This window comes from Erithacus rubecula, assembly GCF_903797595.1.
Source record: "Erithacus rubecula genome assembly, chromosome: 3".
In the NCBI taxonomy this organism is placed as follows: Eukaryota; Metazoa; Chordata; class Aves; order Passeriformes; family Muscicapidae; genus Erithacus; species Erithacus rubecula.
Genome location: NC_136689.1, coordinates 40,294,798 through 40,319,585, shown reverse-complemented (window position 1 = coordinate 40,319,585; position 24,788 = coordinate 40,294,798). Strand labels below are relative to the sequence as shown.

The window sequence follows — 24,788 nt, the reverse complement described above, 5'->3', positions numbered from 1 at the left end:
TATCCTGGAAAAATTGAGCCCAAGAAAGGGGGAGGGAAAGTCATCCAGAAGACTCAAGAAAATAATGCATGTGGTAATGGATGAGAGAGGGTGCTGGGTCCTAAGACTGTAAAAGCTCCATCAACAAAGTCCGGTTTTTCAAGTCAGATGGGAATAGGGATTTCAGTGCAAGACAAAGGCAAGCAGTTTTCTGTTGTTTATGGCAGGTTCTGATTTCAACTCACAGACATTTATTCTGTGGTCATTTGGCTGCTGCTTGATCAGGTACCTCCATTACTAAAACACATTAATATGTCAAATGCACTAATGCATACTTCAGCAGTTGGCAGATAGCATAAAAAGAAAGTAACTTGGTAGCAAAGTCCAACATTATTGAGTGTGCAGGTTTAAAATTAGATGCTTAATTGCATATTCAAACCCTTTAATAACCCTTCTGCAGTGTTGAGAACTTCAAAAGTATTTGATTATTTAGTCACTTAAAAAAAAGGAAAAAGGGCTTTGTTGTTAGTACATGAGACACATCTTGTCACAAGTCACAAGTCAGCAGGTATAAAAGCAGGTGTGAGCTTGAATCTGTGTATCCACTTTTGCTTTTTAAAGCAGCTTAAACACTGCAGAAGAAAAATTTTACTTGTAATTTGCATTTTAAAAGATATGATTTAACAACTCCTCTCCAGTGATGCCAGGGTTTGGAATTCTCCAGCATTTCTCCTGAGTGGTTAACTCAGCAACACAGTTAAAAATGAGTATACATCCTTTCCACAATAAAAGAAGTCTCATTGTAGCAGAACTGACAGGAAGAAAAACCTGAGGCTCAACTATTGGGGGGAAAAAAAAAAATCGGCATGTTTGCCAGAAGCTTTTTCTATCCTTTATCCAAGAGATGCTTCCTGAGACCATAAGCAGTGCAGGATTTATATGGAGTTGCTACTGGCACAGATGAAAAGGATGGCAGATGGATACAAGAAGAGCTGTGCATTTGCAGCAAGAACTGTCTCCTGTATGCAAAGCCACCTAAACACAGACAGCATCCAGCAGGGAGAAAGCAAGACATCATGCCTCTTTCTCCTTGCAAAGGAGATTTATGACTAGAAGACAGAGAGACCGTTCAAAATTATTGCACATCATTATTTCACTACTAAATCACAAGTTAGGAGCTACCTTAGCAGCAGCACAAGCAGCCTGTCAACGTCGCAACCTCCATCCTTTTATCCCTTGGCTACATATCAGGATGGTGGTGCTAGTGTGATTTTTAAGGAGGGGAAAAAAGAAAAAAAGAGTGAGAAAAAGAGAATTCTTCTACTACTGTTCCTGCAAAACATGTCCAGGACACTCAGTCCTGGACAGATTTAATTGTGTTATTTTCTGCCATTTTTATTTTTCAGATTTATTGAATTATTTGCAGATTATTTAGAGATACAGAATAATTTTTAAAAAACGTTTTTTCAGCTCAGGCTAAATATTTGCACTGAACTTAAAAAGTGTCTTTATATCAGAATTTTTGTGCTCTCATGCATCATCCATAAAGTGGTATACAACAATTCTGCCTTCTGCCACTAGAGTGAGCACAATCATTGCTTTTTTTCTTTAGGAAAGGGGCACTTTGCCCAGCAATAACATTAGGGCAATTGCCATACACTGTAACCCCTGCAAATGGAAAATGACCATTCAAAATAAGCAAGACACATACATACATATATATATATATGTATATATATATATGGGTGTGGGTATATACCTACATAAATCTTTCACAAGGGTAATTCCAAGTTTGAGCATATTCCCAAATCAAATTTAACAGGTTCAGTTCCATACCAGGTACAACAGCAACATCAACTATAGTTTATCCAGAAACTAGTCAAAATAAGAACACTTGCTGCTTTTAAATTAAGGGGAAAAAAAAAAAAAAAAAAAAAAAAAAAGTATAAGAAAGCCTATAAGGTGAAAGCCTACAATGACTGGATAAATCAACCCAGGCTAAAATACAAAATATAAAAATCCTATTTCTGCTGCAGTCAGAGAAAAGGTGATGAGCATGATTTTAAATTGAAAGAATCAAATTTAAAATATTTCTATTAACACTAAGTAAAGATGCAACGATGAGGAAATTAAAAAATGCTTTTCAGTGATGGTTTTTAGAGATATAAAAACCTCACTTAAATGCCTTTGAAATTTCAAGGGCCATGTGAATGTACTCTGCAATAATCTAATCAATACATTGCCTTATCCTACTGCTTCTTTTTCCCTGTCTCAAACATTTTTTTAAACACCAGACATTACAATGAGCTGACATCAGCCACTCACTACTGTCCCTTCCTCATTACATTTTTCAGGGCTTTGCCTTTCTAGAAAAAAATAACTAAATCCACAGTGCTTGCAGAAGCATGCCAGTGGTCATACCAATTTCATAATTTGCACAGTACAATTCTTAGCACCAAACTTAAACAGCAGCTACATGTCTCAAGTCTCTCCTGGCTTTGAAAACACTTCTGCCTAATAAAAGTCCAAAATTCAGTCTCTTCTACTTTCCCAGAATTTCGAAAAATTGTCTGAATACCTGTTTAATTACTTTCAAGCGACCAGTCTCAGTGTTGCATCTTCCCACTAGTCTTCAAAATATCTGTCATGCTCTTGGCTGTGTGGCAGCACCAGCACACACTCCTCCCTACAGATTAAATGGGCTTGAAGTAGTGGCAGCACCGACCATTGCTTCAGAGAACCACCCCAGAGTTGTTGTTTAGGATAGATTTCCTAAGAAACAAAACTGCTGGAAGCAGCACATCCCAAAATATCTTCCGGAAATATGTCTTCATCAGAGACTGAACTCTCTTACCCCAGAGTTTAGCCCAAATCCTATGACATGTCAGAAAACCTCCTGACCCAGGATTGAAACAGGTCAGAGCCTTCTGGCAGACACTTCATTCAATAGGGAACACACCTATTCCGGAATGAGACTTCAGACAAAGCCCTTCAAGGACTGACAGACCTCTGCTGCCTTTCCCACAGCTCCACAAAGCAGGGAAGTCCTCCCACACCTACCCCAAACCCCCCAGAAAGAGTCTAGGAGCATCTCTGCCTGAAAAACTGCAGAACAGACCTCCTCATGTGTGAGCCAGTAAACAAAGTCCAGTCCTGGTGTTCAGATCGTGATGCTCATTATCCAGACCAGCCATGCAGTGAGGATGCACTGAATTGGCCACACCATGTGTAAATAAGGGTATCAGCTTGCACTTCCAAAAGGAGTCACACTGGGAGGCAGAGCCAGCACTCAGGAGTGCCCAAGAAACTATAAAGTCTCATCGGGAAGAGCAGAGAGAGGGAGGCGTGCAACTGAGAAACTGAGAAGCTTTTTTTTTTTTTTTTCCTGATCAGAATGGGCACTGCCCAGGCATAAAGACAACAGCACCTGGGCAAAATGCAGCAGCACACCCAATTTCACATCACCTCAGTGATCTACCACCTACTAAAAAGCTGTAAATCACAAAGGTACTCCTCTACCACAGTCCATGCATGAGGAGTTTTCTGTGATACAGTGCTCCAGCTCACTGCATCTGGCATCCCAGAAAAATAACTCGGGGGTGGGAGTCAGTAAGGAAATCGTGCTGACCATGCCAGCAGCATATTACAGGTTGCTTCACCTGAGAAATATGCATGGAATGTGTGAGACCAGAGCTGACACCAGTAACACAGTAAATTTAAGGAGGTAGCTTACATTAAAAAAGCAAGAGGTTTTCTGGAAAACACAGACATCCCACATTGAAATGATGAAATTATGAAATCACTACAACAGATTTCTTACAGTTTCTCAGGAAGTTCTATTAATAACTAGAGGCAGAGTAGTGGATATTCAGAAGGTAAATAATAAATATGAGTTTGTTCAGGTTGTAAATTTTGTTCATGTCATCAAAAATGTTACAATCGAAGATCAGAAACTCTTACAAAAAAAAATAAAAGTAATAAAAACCTCTACCAAAGAGAAAATACCGGAGTGCTTTATAAATCAACGGTGTACCCAGACATTGAGTATGTTCTGCTCATTCTTCCCTTCCACTGACAAAATGATTCAGTTGGATTATTCAAGGCACAGACAACAGCTCCTACAATAAAAGAAAGTTAAAGCTGGAAAAAAGACAGATTCAATTTTCTGCTGAAGACTGAAGGAGGATATGACAGAAGTCTGCAGAACGTCAGGTGGCACAAAGAGGGGAGAGAGAAGGAGATTTGGACTAGCAACACAAGAAGCATCTTGCTAAATCATCACACAAAAATATGAAAAGCAAACAGAATGAAATGGTCTTTAAAAACAACAAAGCAACAACAACAAAAAAACCCAACCAAAAAACAAACCCCACAGTGCATAACCAAGTCACAGAATGCCATAGGAAACATCATACACACTCAGGGTCAGGCCTGTCTGTATATATTATATACATACATGATAGTCAGGATAGTCAGCAATCTTCAGCACTGGAAATTCCTAAATATGCAGTTTGCTAGAAGTTAGAAAACCATAACTCAGAAGAAAAGCTTGTGGTATGTGCTCCTTCTTACTCCTCTCTAAGTTTTCAGTATTGGCGACTTACAGACTGAGCTAAACAGACTGACCAGATCCATTACTTCTGGTTTTAACTTGCCTTCCTTTCCTGCCACAAAACCTGTCAACCAAGGACTGCAAGATGTAAAACTGTTAATAGAATAGGATGAGATGATTACATGCCACATCAATATATCATTTGTTGCTAAAGTAGAATTAGAAGAAATAGTCTCAAGCAACTCTGAAGAATTTGGTTTGAATTATATCATCATGAAATTTATCTTCTCAGTAGAGTGGAGGTTGATCATTAACAGGCCATTAAAATGTGTACAAAGCATAAAGATTGGTCCTTGTCCCAGGGCACTTTCCACATTAAATACTCTGGAGTTTGAGGGCTGCATTCAGGAGCACAGTACTGTTTATCCATGCCTGTAAATTCTAACTCAATCTTGTGTTTTGCCTGGGGATCTGTACACACTGAGTAATTTATATAGGTTACTGTACACTATGCATACATGAACTTGGTATTGCAGTGCTACCCATCATTTCATCTACAAAGGGGCAGCAGAAGACAGCTTTGTCTTTGCCCATCACGTTCTAAAGTCTGAAAGAAATACCTTGATGCAGAGCACAGTGGGATGTGCAGCCAGGAGAAAGACCTGCAAGCTCAGAGCTGCTGCAGCTGACTGGGACCACACTGGCTACTGCTATCAGTGGCTCCATCAGGGCCACAGTGCAATGTAAAAATAAAGAGGGGTGGTACGAAACGCTACTGGAGACACTCACCTCTCTGGAGGGGCACCTGGTGACACAGTGCAAGGCAATGACATCCACAGTGCTCAACCTCTAAAGGTCCACAAGTGCATCTAAACACCGACGAGAGGAGACTGCCTGGTCTCTTATCTAACAATCTCGAGGGATGCTACTGAAAGGAATGCTGCTGCCACTCCCTTTTCCTTCCACTTCAGCAAGGCCTGGCCATGGCAGGGGTTTCTCCCACCACCCAGAATTTCCTAGAGAGAAACACCATGATACTGTGCACAAATGCTTGTTGATTCCAAATTCACTCCCAGTCCTGTCAGGAAACCGTGAAGTGGTACTGCTACAGCAAACACTGCAGTATCATGGAGCTGGGAATTACTCACTGGAATTGCTGCTACATTTTGCCCTTCAGCAGCAGAGAAAGGAGAATGGAAAGTAATAGCACATTACTAGAATCAAATACAAAATAATCTGCCTTTTCGGTTGCTTTCTGAGCACATTTTCATTTAACCACGCCTCAAGTGTGAATTTTAAAACAGACAATTACAAAGCAAAATAGTCACACAGAGATACACAAGGCACAAGATATGTATTGCTTTGTTTCCTAGTGGCTGCTTTTGTGCAGCCTCTAGAGATGATGGAAAAAAGAGGAAAAACTTTAAGATTCAGTACAAACACCTTCAGAATTAAAAGTAGCAATTAAATGCCATATTCCAATAATTTTTCCCTCTCAAAAGCCTGCTTATAAATCAAGATTGGTGAAACTACAAGGCTGAATGATTTTTTATTTAACATTAAAGTATTAGTACATTTTGGACTTCAGAGTAGAAGCTGCAACTGATTTCTTTGAGAATTAATACTTAAGTTATCCTCCAAACAGTCCTGTCTCCATACAGGAGACAAATAGTCTCCATACAGGAGACAAATAAAAATACAGGCAGTAGACAAATAAAAATAAGTCCTATGTGACCCACATGAGATGCAGGGACAATTTACTGAGTTGATTTGTGAAGAGATCTATCATCATACTCATATAATGCCATATGATTTAATTGACTTATATTTCAGATCTTCACACTAAAATTATGTGTAGATTGGAGAGCTCACATTAGTCAGGAACATCAGCTACTTCGTGGAAGGACTTAAAAGAGCTTGCAGTGCTTCTCTAAGGCAATTTAAGTTAAAAAAACCAAACAAACAAAAAAAAAAAAAAAAAACCAAAAAAAACCCAGGAAAACCACATTGCCAGGCTTTTTGAACTCTTGTTTTGAGACATGAAGCTGAGATTTGGACAAAGGAAGAAGCTTCCTCACACCCACCAAGAATGTCAGTTAATGATGAATTTCACATCTCTTCTCAAGATGGAAAGGGCTTCCAGACTGCAGCTGCAGTTTAACTCTGGAATAGGGTTGCCCTGTTCCAGCTCAGGAGCTTGGGTGGGGCAGACAAAAAGCTCAACATATTCCTTTTCCTTTACACAAATGCAGTGACTGGTTCACAAACACATGAGAGTTTTCCTGAGGACCACAGGCTTTAAAGCCAAGTAATAGAGGCATATTTCTGGAGGTGAAGACCACATTACATTCCCTGAGTTCTGAATACTATTTCTCCTTTATAAAACACTTATACAAATTAAATGTGCAGACTTAACCTGCTGTGTTCACTCATTGCAATGTCTGTTTCTTGCTTTGGGAAAGTGCACTGTGAGGAAACTATTGTCCTTGTACAGAAAAACTGAGAAACAAATGCAATAATCTCTGTCTGTAATCTCACTTTTATTTTTATTTCTACAACTACTACTGTTTCTTAATAGAGCATGATGGCAGGAAGGATTTAGTTTTTTGATCTAATAAACTCACATACATGAAAAGTCTTTCTCAACCTTGATATTGTTTCTTCTATCAACATACAAACTCTTCAATTGAAAGAAGTTTTGCAGCACTCTATCTTCCTTCCTCCTATCTTCCCTGAAGGGATATAGTTTCCAAGGGTAGAAAAATATCAGCTTCTCAATACATGCCAATGGTTTTGTAAGCTACTTTTAACATTTGGTGTATATGTCCATGCAAAATACACCCCCCCAAAAAAAGTAATTTTGCCATCATTTGTACATTAATAAGGTGAACTGCTTTTAAAAGAGATTTACTAACAATGGTTACTCATGAATTATGACTAATTATTTATGTAGTTCACTTTGTTTAAATGGTGTCTGTGTTCTTCAGGAGAACAATGCTATATGCAGCTGGTTTATTAATAATGTCACTGGCTCTTTGTTGCTATTTTTACATCTCCATCTTCCTCTTAGGCCATGTAAATAGAGATGCCTATAATTAGGGGGCATGCAGCATTGTTTCACAAGTCTTAGCTCCTACATTAAAATAGGAAGTTTATTACTTCTTTGGGAATAACTTTTATTTTGCCCTACAGTTAAGATACAAAGTCATAAAGCCAGATATGATGAAATGGAAAATTCAAAGGGAGTATTTGCTATAAAAATCTTCTGCTTCATTCTTCATCCATTTAAACAGAAGGAAACCCTCAACTGCTCATTTAAAAAAAAACCCTTTAGATTGAAAGTATCTTTTAATTTCCACAGCTGAAAACTACAAAAATTGATTTTGTATGATACAGAATTTTTTCTTGCTGTGAGACAGAATCTTCTAGTCATCGAAAGTTGAAACAATTCCCCTTGCCTAACAAACAGATGAGAAAATAAGATGATAAAGAGATAAGAAATCTGCATTCAGATCTGTTGTTGTCTGCCTATTTAGAAGCTTATTGTATCTCTTTACTACTTCTATATTGAGTCACAGGTATAATAATCCAACCCTAGGACTATGATTCACATTTTTAAGTAAAGATTAAAGATTTTACAAAGACCGATCCATATGTTGTAGAAGCACCTCAATGAAAAATCCTTTTTCTTCTCTGGCAAAATTGCTTTCTTTCCTGAGTACACTTTGCAATAACAACACAGAACTGCATGCCTATAAATATTTAACACTTGCATATGCTGTTCTGGAGGCATTTGTGCTTGAAGACTTCACTGTCAGAAAGGACCATTTTGGCCATCTTGCCAAATGGCATAAAGATTTCAACTTGCAACACGCTTTTTGGAAAGAGATGACACCTTGGCATAGATGTTGCAATGATAAAATTCAACTCATCTCTAAAAAAATCTGCCGTAATGTCTACTGCTTTCATTGGTGAAAAACCCCAGTCCCACTTCTCATCTGAATTTTTCTGAAGTCAGTTTCAAGTCATGTCCTTTTCCAAAATGTCCATCTGTCACCAGTATATCAAAGACAACTTTGAACTAAGAGCCATATTCAAAATTGTTGACAAGACACAACTGAACAAGAGATAATCACAAATACATTGCTTCTGGCAACAAGCTACATTGGGTTCTTTAATTCTGCTTCATCCTTCTCTTTATTCTTTTTGTGGTAGTAGTAGAAAGAGTTGACTTTGAAGAAATCAAGAATAAATCTAGAATTAAGTTTTCAACAGAGGCCTGTTTAAGTCTTGTTACCATTGTCACTTTGCAGAGATGTTTAGGGTATTAAAAATGTTTCAAGATGAAGTATTACATGTAAGTGAAAATATTAATACCAAATGGAAAAAAAAATAATTGGCAAAATGAGTAAAACAACTCCACACATCAGTAATGCTTTTAGAGCACTCCTTTTTCTCAAGCTGCATAACTTTATTTTCAAGGTTCTGAAGAAAAAAGTCCACAAGCCTGAAGGACTTCCCACAGCCTGTCTGCTCTCCATAATAAATACTCAAGCAGTGCATGCAGCATAAAAGAACAAAGTAAAAAGGTCTGTGGGATACCTGACACTCGAAATTCAAACTACCAAAGTCATAAATTAAGTATACATGCCTGTGTGTGAGGCAGGGTATAATGTTCTCCAACTGCTTCAATGGGCCTTACATAAACAAAGAACAGAACAACTGGTGACAAATGTCAGCTTTCTAGTGCAAGAAAAAAAAAAGTCTCCAACCAAGAAAGAAAACCAAAACCCTCAATTCATTGTCTTATCCAGATTTAAATATGTGAGCAGAAATGATTTAATGTCCATCAGATGCTTGCTTTGCTTTTGTGCCAGAGGTTGCTGCCCTGCAAGGGTGACTGCAGACAAAACTGCTCCTCAATTACTGCACTCTAATGCTCAGTGTGTTTGAGGTAAACAAATCACTGGTTTGTGGTATCACCATAGGCTAGAATGTGCACTGCAGTGAACAGCAAGGCATGGAGACCTTGTCAGCTATCTGCATTTATGAGCTATCAGCCTGAAACCAGAACTTCTGTGTTTGCCTTATGTATTGTGCACAAACACAGAAATGCCAAGAGCTGCTGCTCTCACCGCATTCACTTATGCTTCACTTATCCCCACAATACAGCTGATATATTTTGGGTTTTCAGGAATTTTTTATTCCATTTCCCCTCTAAATCTGATTCCCCAGTACAGCTCTCAGATGTCAGAGTGGCTACAAACTACAGGGATTACTATGGATTAGAGAATCTCACATGCCTGAAAGTGTTTGGAACAATTACACCTCTTAGTGGAAAGGTATTTCCCCACACATTCTCCTTCCAACTCCTCTGTCAGCAGGGCAGCTTCCTCTGGCAGACAAGCATGTTGTTGGACTCAAAGTTGGTACAACCCTCAAACCTATCTAGCAAAGTGTGCCCACAGTCCTAGCCCAGGCTAGAACTTAGTTCTAAATGTCAGAGAAATCTCCTCAGCACAGCATCAAACTACTGGACTGAGAAAGCACAGCCTGCTCTCCATCCCATCCAACCTCCACCCATCCCCTGCACTACCGAAGCCAAGTGAGCAGAGCAGGACACAGCTCTGGCTCAGGACACAGTTTCATACACAGACCAAGCTGTGAGAAGGGAGGACAAGGCTCTCACAGCATTGACCACTGGGTGATGAGAAGGGCAGATAGATGGAGGGCAGTGCCCTGTCAGACTCGACCACCAAACAGCTTACAAGTCAACAACCTCTGATGTGCTCAGGTCACCTCTGCTGGGCTCAGGTCACAGCTTGTCACAGCTTGAGCTGAGGGGAACTGTGACTGGGTCAGCTGCTGGGCTAGTGCAGGCAGCTCAAAGCACCAATATCCAAAAATGCAGCCACTGCCTTTGTCAAAGGCTGTCTGCATCTGAGCTGCAATTTATGAGCAGCAAGTGATGCAGCACACATGGCAAAGTTAGGAGGAGAGCTCTAGGTCAGGTAGCAACAGCCAAGTTGCTGAGGGGTTACAGGCAGAGTGAGGGTGTGCTCTGCACTTGCTTTGGGGGAAAACATATCTATGACTGCACACAAGCTTTTTGAATAAAAAGCTTCCATACTGCTACGGAAGCTTACAGCTTTCCCTTCCCACCCAAATGGCTCTTCTGAAAAACCCAAGCCTCCTCCTGTAGTGCTGTTTATATTATAACATTCCAACATACACAATCAACTAAATTATATTTACTTAGCTAACTTCCATACCTTTTCCCCTTTCTATTTCCTCAGATTGGGATCACAGCTTTCTTCTGCTCAATATTTTCTTCCCTAGAATGACAATAGTGCAGATACAATAAAGAGGTGTTACCAGTCTTTTGTTCAAGTGCTCTTTGTATTTCAGCTATTTACTGCCCTCCCAGAAGTTCCTGCTTTCCCACTGAGGGGGAAGGGAAAGCCTGTATAATGACATGGCAGCTTTTTGTTGAAAAAGTCTGTATGCAGTCAGAGATACTTAGCACATTTTCCCTGCAAAGCCTGATACTACTATATTCAAATCAAAAAGGGAAAAAATCTTACAATAACTTAAAAAAATTATACATATATATAAAGTAGTACTTTGCAGATATCCCTTTCTTCAAGCTATGAATTATTGCTATATCAAAATGCCTACATCCACACACACTGAAAACTCAGCCCACTATAATGATATATGCACAAACACAGAGGCACATAGTGTAATTTCATACTGCCAACAATATTACAGGTCTTAGCACATAACATCAAGAAACCAAAAGGAATTAGGGTACTGAAAGACATCAGAAGCTGGGAGCTTTGCTAGTTTACACGAAGGGAAAAGGAAGAACACAGCATGCACAGCAATTTGTCCTTGATACAGGAAAAGGCATATATCATTTGATAATCCAGTGATAAGGCAGGACAGCCATGGGACAAACTCATTTGTTGCATTGAATAAACACATTTAGACTGATACTTGCGATGCTGAGCTGTTTTGATACATGGGATTTAACAGAATCATGTGGATTGTGAATGTAAAAAAAATTATCAGTGTTTTGTTACAAAGTAAGGTATCTCCTGGTACTCTGGGATACATAACTATAGGGAGCTCTGAAGAAATACATAAATTAGACAATTGGGTTATAAAAGAGCATGTCCAAGCAATGGATCTGAACAGCTTCCCCTTTCATCATCTATCAGCTAGATGTTCAAGCCAAAGAAAGTGAGCACAAGAAACAGGTAGCATGACAGGGCTTCTAGGAATTTTTGGGGTAATCTTGGCACCAAGTGGGTTAACTGTGCCTTTTATTTTCCCAAAGTCAATTTTAGCACAAGTCAACACAAAAATGGTAACAGCTGTTATTTAGGCTCCTCCTATTTTGAATCTAATTTGACAGTGAGTGCTCCATGCAGGGGTATTGGAGAGGAAAGGTCTTAAGGAAGGTGATCTCTCTTATCAGACTAATCCGTGGGGCTGGCAGAAGGGAGCAGTGGGGAAAGTTTCTGAGCGTGCCCTTTTCTTCAGCGCTGAACGGAAACAACACCAGAGCCGCCCTTTACCAAACGCTAACAAGTGGATAGGAAACGACTCTCGGAAAGGAGCTGCTGGTCCTTAGGAGTCTGACAAACAATGTCAGGCTGATCAGAGCACAGACTTCATGGCAGGCTGGCTCTTATCCTCTCATTTCATGTGCACATACATCGGGATGGCTGAAGTCAATGGGAAATTCACAACGGGTTTTAACAGCATCAAGAACTGATTCATTATAACCTTATCTTCGTAACAATATTGTTTGTGTACATTAGATCTTAATCTGATTTTGTTCCCATCAACTCATCGGGACTGCATTTGCACCAGTTCTCAGGGTCATCCTCTTGCTTGTGTACATTGTCCATGTAATCTGTAATCTACAGAAGCAGCAACCAACACAAATCAAAGTTAAGCGTTCTTTTCAAGTTTCCTTCTCCACCATTTTTTTAAACTGAAACATAAATTGAAGAGGTATTTTGAAATGAAACTCAGTTTTTAGAGTGAAAATTACTTCACTCATACTATAGAGCGAGTTGGGATTTTTTGGGAGGCTTTTGGGGGGACAAGGATTTTTTGTTCAGTTTGCATTTTTTCTTCTCTCCCCCCCCCCCCCCCAAGACTAGCATTCCACTGTACAGATCAATAGAAAAGTGAAAACCAAGATGTAACCAAGCTTAGAGAATTCCTTCTCATTTATCACCATGCACTCAGTTTAATTTTAACTTGAGCTGGTAAAACACTTTACAAGAGACCCCATCTCACCTTTAACACATTATCTTGACTTGCTTACTTCAGGCAAACATTTGCTAGATAGTTACTGTTACTGCATAAAGAGAATGTCAAGTTCTTTGTACAAGTGTCTGGTCACGTTTCACGATTGCCAAAGTCTAGGAAGAATCCTCAGTTTGAAAAAACTGCTTGGAAACCTCATTCTCCTAACTAGGACTCCTACCATTTTGCTGAGAAGCTAAACAGAAAATCCTTCCACTATACTAAACGAACAATGAAATTGTACCTAGTAACATATAAGCTGCTTATCCCTGTTTCACTCATGCAAGTTTCATCATTAAATTACAGTTCCACAGGCCTGTGTTATATATCCAAAATTAGTTTTCTATATCTTTACATGGATGCTCATATTTCAATCAGAAAACACACCAAAAAAGAAGCCATCTCTTCAAGGCCATTACTTTCCTCTAGCATGCTGCCTTTCAAATTAAGTCCCAGCAATATAAGAATGTACTCAAAAGAGTAAAATAAGTATTGTGGTTTTCCAAAACTAAATATAGTAGTTTCCCAATGATAACTGTCTTTCTGTCCAGTATGAATTTTATTTGGCATCCAAGCTCATTCCCATGCATTAGGAGAAACAAAAAGAACACTAATTAATGTATTGATTTGTACTGTGCTATATCTTAGTAACAGTGTGGGGAAGTGGAAATATTTTCAGTTTGGAGGTCAACTGGCAATCTACAATAACTGTTGTGACTGTATTGCACAGTCCAATGAACATGGCTTATGCATATAGAGAGGCTTTGAAGCATCAATCAGAAATTCCAACAATGATCTGGCTTTTCCATGCATCCTGAATCTCTTATATTGAAAAGTTTTTCAGCCTTTTTCATCTTTCACTGAGATCACAAGATTGTGGTGATCTCAAAAAAATCCAGGTCTGTCCAACCTGGTTTATGCCTTTTGCTTTAAAAAGTTGCATTCTGGATGAATGCAAGAACCAAACAAGTCACAATATTCACCAACAACCACCTAAATGTCTGTATTACTATCAGTGTTTCTCATACTGTTCTAAAATATTATAATATTTTTCATAGTTTTGTCCACACACAGCTCTATGAAACCATTAAAGATGGATGTCTCATACTGAGCAGAGCCTGTTCGAGTTGCCCAACACCTCCTCTCTTAAAACAACATTTTGCCAAATTCTTAGTGTAGGAGCTGCATTTTCTATGTTGATTTTCTCTCTGAAGCCTGAAGAAGAGCAGATGAAAATCATGCAAAGCAGGCCTTTGGCAAGTTGCCCTGAGCTGCTGGACAAGAGAGCTTTAAGAAATGAGGCGGGGAAACAACAAAAACCAAACCCACCACAGAAGAGAGATGGAAAATTAGGACTTGGGACAGAGGCAGAGGGGTGGATGAGAGAGAGACAAACATGTTGAAATACTTGCAGCTAAATATGCAACACTTCCAGAAACAAGTTCTTCACACATCTTAATTCTATTCTTGGTTAAGTATACATTACAGTATAGTCTATAATTTTCTGACCACACACTTTCTCCTTCTCCACACCACCACCTGCATGCAGCAACAGAATGGAAAGCCTCCTTCAGAACTAGTGCCTTCCCCTGTTTTGCTTTCTGCCTGTTTACTTGCATGGCCTGCAGAACTGCAACTCAGAGCTCTGCATCTGCTTGACTCTTGAAAAACACTGTGTTATATGCATTGTCCCACAAGTCAATCAATAAATTAATAAACACATCTCTGTGATGTAGAGTGCTATCCCAATTTTAGACAGTTCACTAAAATTAGGGTCAAAAGCCAATTCTTGCCAAATTTCTGGAAAACTCTTTTCTCACAGCATTTATTATGGCACTACATTTTGCATCTTTAGAACACAGAGCTCCTACTGCCTTTCAGGCACATCTGAGAATAATTGTTTTTTCTGCAATTCAGACCCAAAGCTGGGGATTCAGAAAACAAGGGGCAGAGTGAACACAATTAAATGTAGGGCTTACTTGCCTCGTCTAGCATCCCATAGGAACACTGTGGTGCAAGCAGAAGATAAAAATCAAATTTTCCAAGGAAGCAATTAGCCAGGAGACCATCCTCTCCCTTTGAATAATCCCTTTCCTTACTCACAACATGACTTCCTCCAATGCTGTGTGCACAATATCCCAGTCACGCCTAGAAAAGCTCTTCTGTGCAATGACCATGACAGAAGTTTCTTGATGAAAATAACACAATCAAGCAGGTTTTGACTGGATTCCAGTACCTGCACACAATTCAATATGAAGCCAACACTGCCAGGATGAAACTAATTTTGATGCTTCTAAATAGCATAATAATGTTTTAAAATTGTTTATTAAGGCCTATTAATTGCCTGAGATGCAAGCTCTTTGAAACAGCACATGGGGTTCCTGATAGTAAGGTACATCCCAGTTTACAAATTAAACTACCAAACCAAATCAGCACAAATGCTCTCATTTTTCAGTCTTTTTTCCCCACTAAGGATTGAATTATTGTACCACTCTCCCCAGCATGTCTCATAGTTATGTCCCAAGCTTGTAAAGGACAATTGTGCATTTGTTTATGCTTTCCAATCCACAGGAGGAGTAACAAGCATCCACCACAGACTCACCTTCTCCTCACCTGATCCTTGTCAGTCTGCCCTACAGTAGCTGTCTCTGGCTGGGCACAACCAAAGCTGATGTTATCAGCTGAAGTGTCATTTTAAAGACACATTGTAGAGGTTTTAGTTCTGTTAGAGGCTTTTTTTCCTACCTCTTCCCCTGTCCCCCAGTGCTGAATTCCTGCCTGCAACACTCTTTCTCCATTTTTAGGTTTCACCTACAGTTCCTCGTACTTGTTTCAAAACTGTGCTGTCCCATTCAGCTAAAGCCTTTGGAATACCATTATTGTTGAATGTAGAGAACATGTGCTAAAATATATATATTAAAGGGACAGACAGGAAAAAAAAAAAAAAAGACAAAAAAAAAGGGAGACAACAAAAAAAGGGAGCCTGTTAGCAGCTGCATAACTTCAAGGCTAAATAAATGGATCTGTGCAAAAACAATGTCACCTTGAATATATTTAAATTCAGGCCTGGATGCAGCAGCCACATTTAAAGCTGATGATACAAACCATTCTTATTTTTGGGTATGAAGCAGAGGTTCTTCACAGATTTCCTTTCACATTGTGCACATTAGGCTAACAGTTAAACACAAGAAGCAATTACCAGAGTATGATCAGAGAGGATGCTTTTCCCATGTGGGCTTTTTCCAGGGTCCTACTTGGGATGTTTCCAATTTATTTATTCTTCATAACTAGATTATGATATTTCCAGAGATGGACACCTTACTGATTATTACCATGCCTACTTACTTTGTCTCAGTTCTACAAAATCTGATTTTAGCATATCTTAAATCAGACCAGAAATATTGTGGCTGCTCAGAACAAACTGCACAGACTGCATGCCTCTAACAGTACTAATTTGTTGAAACTGGTTTTGTTTTGCTCTGAATATTTTTCTCTCAGCAAACCTGTGGTTGCATCAGTGCCATCTGCACACCCATACCTTGCAAAAGGGGTCAGTGTAAACACTCAATATTGTGCTCTAGCTTGGCAAAAATGCAGTCACACCCAGGACTGATCCAAGCCTGTGCAGTGAAGAGGTCTGGCAAAGCCTGGATACTGTATTAATGTGTGTAAAAGCAAGAGCTCAGCCTCTTTAAGTTCATTAACATAAGTATTACACCAAACTTCCCTTGGACCAGTCCCAGGTGCCACTGAAAGCAGTGACTTGATTCTTTCCTTACTCAGTCCCTCCTTCACTGGAGTTTTAAGAGCCTTATACTTGATCTGGTCCTTTCAGAGGCAGGTGAATTAGTGCCAGCAGCTTCCATGGGGAACTGGCTCAGGCCACAGGAACAGAACCACCGTGTCAAAAGCCTGATGGATGCTAAAAGCTATTTGCTCTTTGACCCTAGGAAAAAAAGGGATAGGTCCTCTCTGCAAGGACACACTTTCTGTTGCTTTTCTGGAAATCAAAAGGGAAAAAGTGCAGAAATATCACACAATACAATATGTACATAATCCAAAATAAAATGAAGCTAAAACATATATAAATATATATAAAAATGTATTTATATATATGCATGTATATATATGCATATTTATATACATGACCATTATAAACTAAATATATGGCATTGTTATTCCCAGAAGAGAACAGGAAATAACAGTAGGCCAAATGAGAAGGCAATCAACAAACAGGAAAAACACATCATCATTCCTTCCACATGGCCCATTCTGAAGGGTTCAGAGTTCTCAAGAGAATTTTTCTGTGGTTTTGAGAATTCAATTTTTAAGAACTTTGAGGCATGGCTGCTTCAACCCTGCCTGCTGGTTCTACACAAGTGATTCAGCCCACAGAATAGAGCTGACAGATCAGTGGGCTCCCCAGGTACACAGGAATGCTCCTATGCAAAGGGCAGGGATGTAAGGCATCTGCTTCTGCTCTAGAAGCAGCATTTTGTTAATGGACTCAGAAATCTGGGGGCCATTCTTACTGCACTGCCAACAAATACACCTCTTCATCACACACTGCACGGAAGAAAGGGTTTTTAAGACAGGTATTCACAACTTCAAGATCCTCTAATCTGCAGTCTTAACAGTGTCTAATAAATAATTCCAAACAGAAAGCAGGAATGACAGTGCAGAAAGAGGACAAAAAAAAAAAAAAAAAACCAGAATATAACACAGTGGGAGAAAAAAAGAATCCAAATTGAACAAAAAAACCCCAAATAACCACAAAGAAAAGAGACAAGTCTGCGATCTGAATTCATTTCAGGACAAAATGCACCATCAGCTATCTCACAGCACCACTGTCTTCCCATGGTATGATTACCCAAAGATTTGGGACTCTGTGCATAACTAGAAAGAGGCAATTTTCAGGAATGCAGTCACAGTCTCTTTGCAACTAGATCATCAACCTTTGTCCTCAGACCATGATGGTCACCTCAGCATTTACACTCATGACTGACATCCAGCCACAGCATCATGCTAAAGCTAAGCACCTGGGAAGCTCTGCCCATTCCATTAGGAATAATGGGGGTACTCCACATTTTACTATCATGTAGACACAGGCCACTGAAGGCCAAAAAGATTATTTAAAATTAAGTTTGTGTGGGTAAGAATTTTTGCAGGCAGAAAAAAAAACCCCCAACTTTCTAGAGTTCAGTAGGTGGGGAGGAAGAAGGATTAACATTATATTCACTATTCACCCAATAAAAAGTAGATGTTTAAGTATGACTTTAAAGCATTCTTCTCATGAAGAGATAATGACATTTCATATGTGTTGTACCTTAACTCTGACGTATTGAGAATATTTTGCATTTTTGACCTTTGGTAAAATATCTTCATTCAGTTTCAGAGGCATTTTCACCTTTCTACTGCTTGAGCCCTAACACTGTTTCTATCATCACTTGGAGCATGTTCAAAAGGTTCTGCTTTCTTGTGTCCCCCAAACAGTTCTCTCTTCCCAAGGAAACACCCAGATCTTGTCCAGGAAACCAAACACCTTACAGGAAACAGAACTTTAAATAACTATATAATCCTAGAGGAAGATGGAAATCATGTAGATGTGTGTATTCAGTATACTAAGGATGGCTAAGGGTTAGCAGTGCAACAACAGCACCTAAAACAGACAGAACTAAAACCTGACTTCAGCAAGAGTTTTGTCTGATCATGACCAAAGGAGAGAGCTGAGACTTTATATTGTATGTTTTCTTATTTGTGCATAGGAACATGAAGCTGCTGGATGAAGAGACTGACTAGTCACCACAGGATTTGGTTTTTTTTCCATTCAGTAATTCAAAGTGAATAATATTAAGATCATGCTTGTGTACATCTCCTCTAGGCAAAGCACTTGTTCAACACGTCAGGAGGTAGCTCAGTGTTGTCAGCTACTTGCAAGCAGACAAGCTATGACTGGAGTAAAAATTGCATTAGAAGAAAAAATTCTCTGCTGCTCCTGAAAGAAGAGAAAGTCTTGCTGCTACCCAGGAGAGGAAAGCGGTTCTTTGGAACTCCCTCCATGCTTCCTAGCTGTTCTGAGAAATGGGAGGGCAGGAGGAAGATGGCATATTTACATAAATTTCAAACTGCAGTCACAGGGGGCATAAGACTAAAAGAAAAAGCTAAATGCAAGGAGAGCTTTAAGTACAATTTTTATATTTTAGCTTTCTCACAGTAGATCATCTCCTCATATTACTTCTATTTTTCATAACATTTATATGACTATTGCTGACTTAATTCAACACTTGAATATGACTTGAATATATGAATTTGATGCATCTCTCAGGAAAAAGGTGAAAAGTCTATTGAACAAACACTTGCACGTTTCCAGTTATTCTGGTTTTGGCAGCCTCAATATCTTAGATCCGACATAACTTCCAATATCTATCTAATATTCTGAGGGTCATCAGTCTACTAGAATAAACAAAGTCAACAATATTTCCCTTATGAATTAAATCTTCAAAGGTCTAACATTTGAAGAAGAATAATGAACCAGTAATCAAAATTATTTTTATTGCCCAGAAACATAAATTTGAACTGCAATTTTATGTGGTGCTAGTAAATAACTTCCTATCACACTTCTATTTCAAGTATCTGTTTTATTCTGGGAATTTCAAAGAATATGTGCATAGAACAGCATAAAGAAATGCAAGTGCAATTACAAATTACTGAAATTTACACCATCACAAGATCTCATGTGCAGCAGCAGAGTAACAACCTTCTAAACCTTTCCAAGCTATATAAGTATTTGTTTTTGTCAAGGTCAAATAGCCATCACAAGCCTTAAAAATCAGTAGTGCAAGTTTTACAAGAGACTCCACGTAGCTTCACACTGGTGTGAAGCACCAATCTGAAGAGATCAATGTCATCCTGCTAGAAAGTAAATATTTTTATAACTACATCCATAGCAACCACAAAACTCTCCACTTTCCCAAAGTGATCCATAATGCTTGACTTGCAAAGCTGATTTAAAGCTCTGAGAAGTTATCACTAGCCATCATTTTTCTTGGCCATAAAAGTCCCAGGAAGATAAACGTAGCTTTTCTGAGCCATCATTTTACAGAAAAAAACACTCAAAAGATATCTCCAGAAATTGCTACACTTGCTCATTTTGAAACTGTAAATCCTCCATGGGGACTGGTGATGCTACACTGCAGGAATCAGTCTCAATTATTTTATATGATATATTTTTACTTCAGTGTCAACCCAGGCAATTGACATCTCATTTTCTCATTTAAAGACATTCTGTAACACCACTTACATCTTCTATACTACTTTTCACCAATGGATCTCAGTGCAGCTTACAAGATTAGTGCACGTATTCTATGAATGGATGAGACATTCTGAGAAGTTAGAGCAATGCAGATAAATTAACTTGCAGTAGTCAATGGCCAACTAAGGCCAGTAAATCCAAGTTTCCAGAGTCAGAAGCCCCTGCCCTGTCCAGCAAGCACCACTACTTCTGTATATAAGTGTTTTGGACAGCCTTCCATGCACCTAAGTTATGTTCTGTGTCAGTTTCCAAAGACCTCTCAGAAACCCAGTAGCATTTTCTATTTTGCTCTTTCTACTGAAATAATCTGACCCTGGTTCTTTCCAAGAGAGTGGCAGGAAACCTTGCACCTGCTCTGGTCATGGAGGCAGGTCGAAGGCAATGGAAATCTGTCAGCACCAGGTAATTTAGCCTACACTTCAGGCTGAGTTCATTCATGCTAGATGTATGCAGTGCAAGACCAAAAGGCATCACAGAATTAAGCTGAACCAGGTTTAGGTACATAATTCTATAACTGCTGAATAGGCACAGTCAGCCTCATCCCACATTTACACAGGCTCTAAAGCAACTGCATAATACCTGATCCATCATAAAACCTGTCTTTATAAAGCTAACTCATTCTGAACAAATTTGAAACAGCAGACTGAGCTAATAGCAGACCAGTGCTTTGCAGGACTACAAAGAATCTCTTAGTAGGAACTGTTCAGCTGAATTTACTGTGCCATTAAACCACAGTCTCAGGGCAGATGTAGGCTGGTTACCAGCACACATGGAAATCCACACAGCAGTTAATTCATCTTCACAGTTTGCAAATTAGGGAAGCGGGAGCAAAACCTGATCAAGATCCTTCATTTAAGAGGCTGGAATATTTCATTTATGTGGCAAATTTCTGCTTTTCCATTCTCTTTGCTCAAAGAATAACACAGATTTGCCTATACAGAGAAGAGAGCTCCAGTTTCAGAGCCAGGAGACACAGACTGCACCCCTCTTACTGCATGCACATCACTGACTGACAGCAGCAATAATCAAATATTTATGCAGCCCCAAAGTGCAAACTCTCAGAGCACTTAGCACCATTGTTTAATGCCCCTAGCTCAGCTTTAACACGGACATGGGATCCAGCAGATGAGTAGCTGCACTGAGAGCAGATATTGCTAAAAAAAATCTTTTTTCCTTGTCCATGTCTCAGGTGTCCCAGAGAAGGGGCACCAGAAGCAAAGGGGTGCTTCTACCACAGCAGCTGTTCTTTGGAGCTCAGGGCTTAGACTGGAAAAGATCTACCAGGCTGCAAACTCCTGAGACTGAATTACATGCTGGTCTTATTTACAGGTTTGCAAATCCTTAGCAGAAGGATTGCACTATAAGCTGGGGGATCAGTAGTGAGTGTCAGAAATATCCTGAAGAGTCAATCAATGCAGGCACAACAATCAGAACAGGCTGATTTAGGGTACACAATTGCAATACTGCTGAATATGCACACCAAGTTTTGAAATAGAGATTTTGGTATCTCTAGTCATGCTCCCTTAAAGCATATCTCTCAGAAATGAAAAAGAACATACTGAACTGGTGGAAAATGTTTAACCAAAACCCAATGTCAAATATATATATTCCATATAAACGTCTTCACTAATATATTTTTCTTTAATTTCACAGGAGAAACAGCTATTCTAGTTGCTTTAAAATAAATGGAGTTAAGAACTAGAAGTATTTCCCTAAAGGCACTATCTATCAGTACTCTACTTCTGTAGGACCTGCACTACAACTTTCAACTTCATATTGGAACTGTACTCTGTTCTCTCAAATACACCATCATAAATCAGTAAAAGTTAATCTACATTAGAGACTTCTATTAGCTCCACTGAGTTGACCTGCTCGTCTTCACATTTTACAATTATTCCAAGAGTTAGGAATGGCTGAGAGGAAACAAAATCCCCCTAAAAAGCATCATCACTGTTTAGAAAGGTAAGCTGCACACCACTACCTGTCAACATAAACTAGAAAGCACACCTCCAACGGAGAGAAAGCAAGAGCCTGTCCATGCCCTGTGGCCATGCAGCTGATCCAGTATTCACAGCCAGGATGAATATATGACATTCCAGCAGGGCTCCGGAAAAGCCTTGGGCACCTCTCTAACAATCTACAGTGGGATCACTCTTCAGATAAAGTAGGGAAAGGTACATAACTCTGTTGCAATTACTAACTGAAAAAGGGTGGGAAAGAAAGCAGCTATTCTTTCAAAAACTTGTTTATTCACAGATCTACCACAGCTTTGACAGTGAAGCATCTCCTGTATTTAAAAGACACAACAAGCCTACCATCACCTATCTACTAGAGATCAACAGAATTCCCAAGGACACTGGCACACAGGGTACCAGCTGGCAGCAGGCTCTGACTTCACAGCCTCACCACTATTGGCCTGCAGAGCAACCTGGCATCTCAGTGTGCATCCTCTCTCCAATGGCACTGCTCCTGCCAGGGGTCCTACATCACACATCAGCCTGAAGCTTTGCCTGGTTATTTTAACTTTGAAGTCAGCAAAACCAACAGCCATTCCACTGCTCTGGTGAAGCACGATGTTTTCCAGCCTTGAAAACAAATGCTGTCTGATAAGTTAATCCTTGAAGTTTCAACAAAAACCTGACACAGGAAACCCAAAAAGTTAGTTGGGGCAGCCAGCTCTCTAAGGCCCTTAATTACTAAGAGTGTAGATGAGTGGAATTAAACACACCATTTTTAAGAGGAGATGCTGAGTATCTGTTGCTCAACACACTGAGGGCACGCAGGCCTGCAGAGGGATCCCCACGTTATGCTGCTGTTCACCACCTGCCACTAAGGCAAGTGACCGAATTTAGCCCTGCCTGGCCCTCTGTATGTTCATTCACACCTTATGGATTACCTGCAAAAAAGAAATTCGCTAACAAACCCAAAAGGTGTCCGCTCATCTCCCACTCTGCACAGGTGTATCTAAGCACTAAGAGCATAAGGAAATATTTTTTACTGACCTAGGAAACAAAGGCAAGTTGTTTAATTAACTCTCACACCATCACTATTCATGTGCTATAAAGTGCAAGGCATACACAACCAACGTGGTTACAGAAAGTCTCCAAAACTCAGCTCCCGGTCTGCCAAAACTCCTCTTTCCTCCACGGGACATGATGATAGCTCAGATACCGCGGCAGGCTGAGCAGACCGCGTGTGCCTGCGCTACCTTTCCAGCTGTCGATAGTTTCCAGGCGGGACTTTGGTGTCCCCGCCGCAGAGCCGCTCCTGTTTCCGTGGGCACGGACCGCGGCAGCCGCGCCGGGTGATGCCCTGAGGGGAGCACCCGTTCCCTCAGCCCAGCGCCCGGCCCAGGCTCCCCGGCCCTCCGCGCCCCCGCCCCGGCTCACTCACAATCTCGGTCACCATGAGGAGCCCGGGCACGGTGCGCAGGAACTCCCTGTCGTAGGCGAGGGTGCTGGAGCTGGCCGACAGGTTGGCGGTGAAGGAGCTGCTGGTGGTGGTGACCGTGTGCGAGCGCGGGCGCGGCGGCTGCTCCTGAGGCGGCGCGGGCGGCTCCATGGCCGGCGCGGCTGTCGCCGGACGGGCGGCGCGGAGGCTCGGCCGCTCGCCGCTTTGTGTGGCCCCGGCACCGCGGGCAGCCCCCGCCCGGGCTCGGGGGAGGAGGAGGAGGGTGCTGGGCGGCCGGGCCCGGGCGGGGAGGCGGGCCCGGAGCGGGGCCGCCCGCCCCGCAGCCCGCCCAGCCCTCCCGCCGCTGCCGGTGCGAGGCATCCGCAGCGCTAGGGAACGGGGCGCAAAGCGCGTCCCCTCTCAAAACCATCTCCTGACTTTTACACACTTGGGATCCCGTCTGCTTCCAGTGCGGCCGAGGAGCCAAGGCGAGCCACCGCTGTCTGTGGGTCGGGCCCCATGCGCCGGGCGGCATCCAGCTGTCCCACGGGCAGCGAGCGGGGCAGGAGCCGTGCTGGTGCTGCAGGGGCCGTCCCCACCGGCTGCCACCGCCTGGCAGAGGAGCCACGGCCGGGAACAAGAGCCTGGGAGATAACACCGCCCTCTCAGAGCTGGGAATGGGGGTTTCGCTGGGTTTGCAAGCAAAAGATAACCAAGAGACTGAAGAACGCAAAAGACTTTTGAAAGCTGCAAAAGTCACTGGAAATGTAAAGTATGGAGTCATTATTGAGCTGCTACCTGGCAGTGTTGAGCTGTTCCTTAACCTGTATTTTTCAGTGCTCCAGTCTGAAGTGTCATCTTAAAAAAAAGCAAACCCAAGCATTTCTTGATCTTTTAAGAGCTTCTAAGGAGATCTTCCATTCCACAAAAACCATGGGGTTTCAACAATAAGCGAGCAGGTTATAGCTATTTTCAACGTTCAGGAACTCTAATTAGCAAAGGATTTGCATGTGGCCGTTCAGTAAAAATGAAGCGTTTTCCATATGTCTCGTGGCCATTGTCCTCTAATTGTTTGCTGCTGCTCTCCTACTGGATAACAAAGGCTGGATTTTGTGGTATTACCTTTCAGCAAGGGATTGAAGCAGCTGGGGATGGAGGAGGAGGAGTATGGGAGAGTTTCTTCCAGAAATACAGGAAACATGAATTACCCAAAGGAACTGTTCTTATGCA

General features: G+C 40.8%; 1 protein-coding gene across 3 annotated transcripts in view; it reads right to left on the bottom strand.

Annotated features, from left to right (window-relative positions):
* CMTM8 (CKLF like MARVEL transmembrane domain containing 8) overlaps positions 1–23,879 on the bottom strand; it is a 34,709-nt gene extending 10,830 nt beyond the window's left edge. Inside the window, exon 1 of one of the 3 annotated variants that reach the window (XM_079301239.1) lies at positions 23,562–23,879. In XM_079301239.1, the coding sequence (XP_079157365.1) occupies positions 23,562–23,729 (168 nt within the window). In that variant the 5' untranslated portion in view covers positions 23,730–23,879. The remainder of the gene's footprint in view (positions 1–23,561) is intronic. The other 2 variants (XM_079301240.1, XM_079301238.1) reach the window with 2 other exon arrangements.
* Between the last annotated feature and the right edge of the window lie 909 nt (positions 23,880–24,788).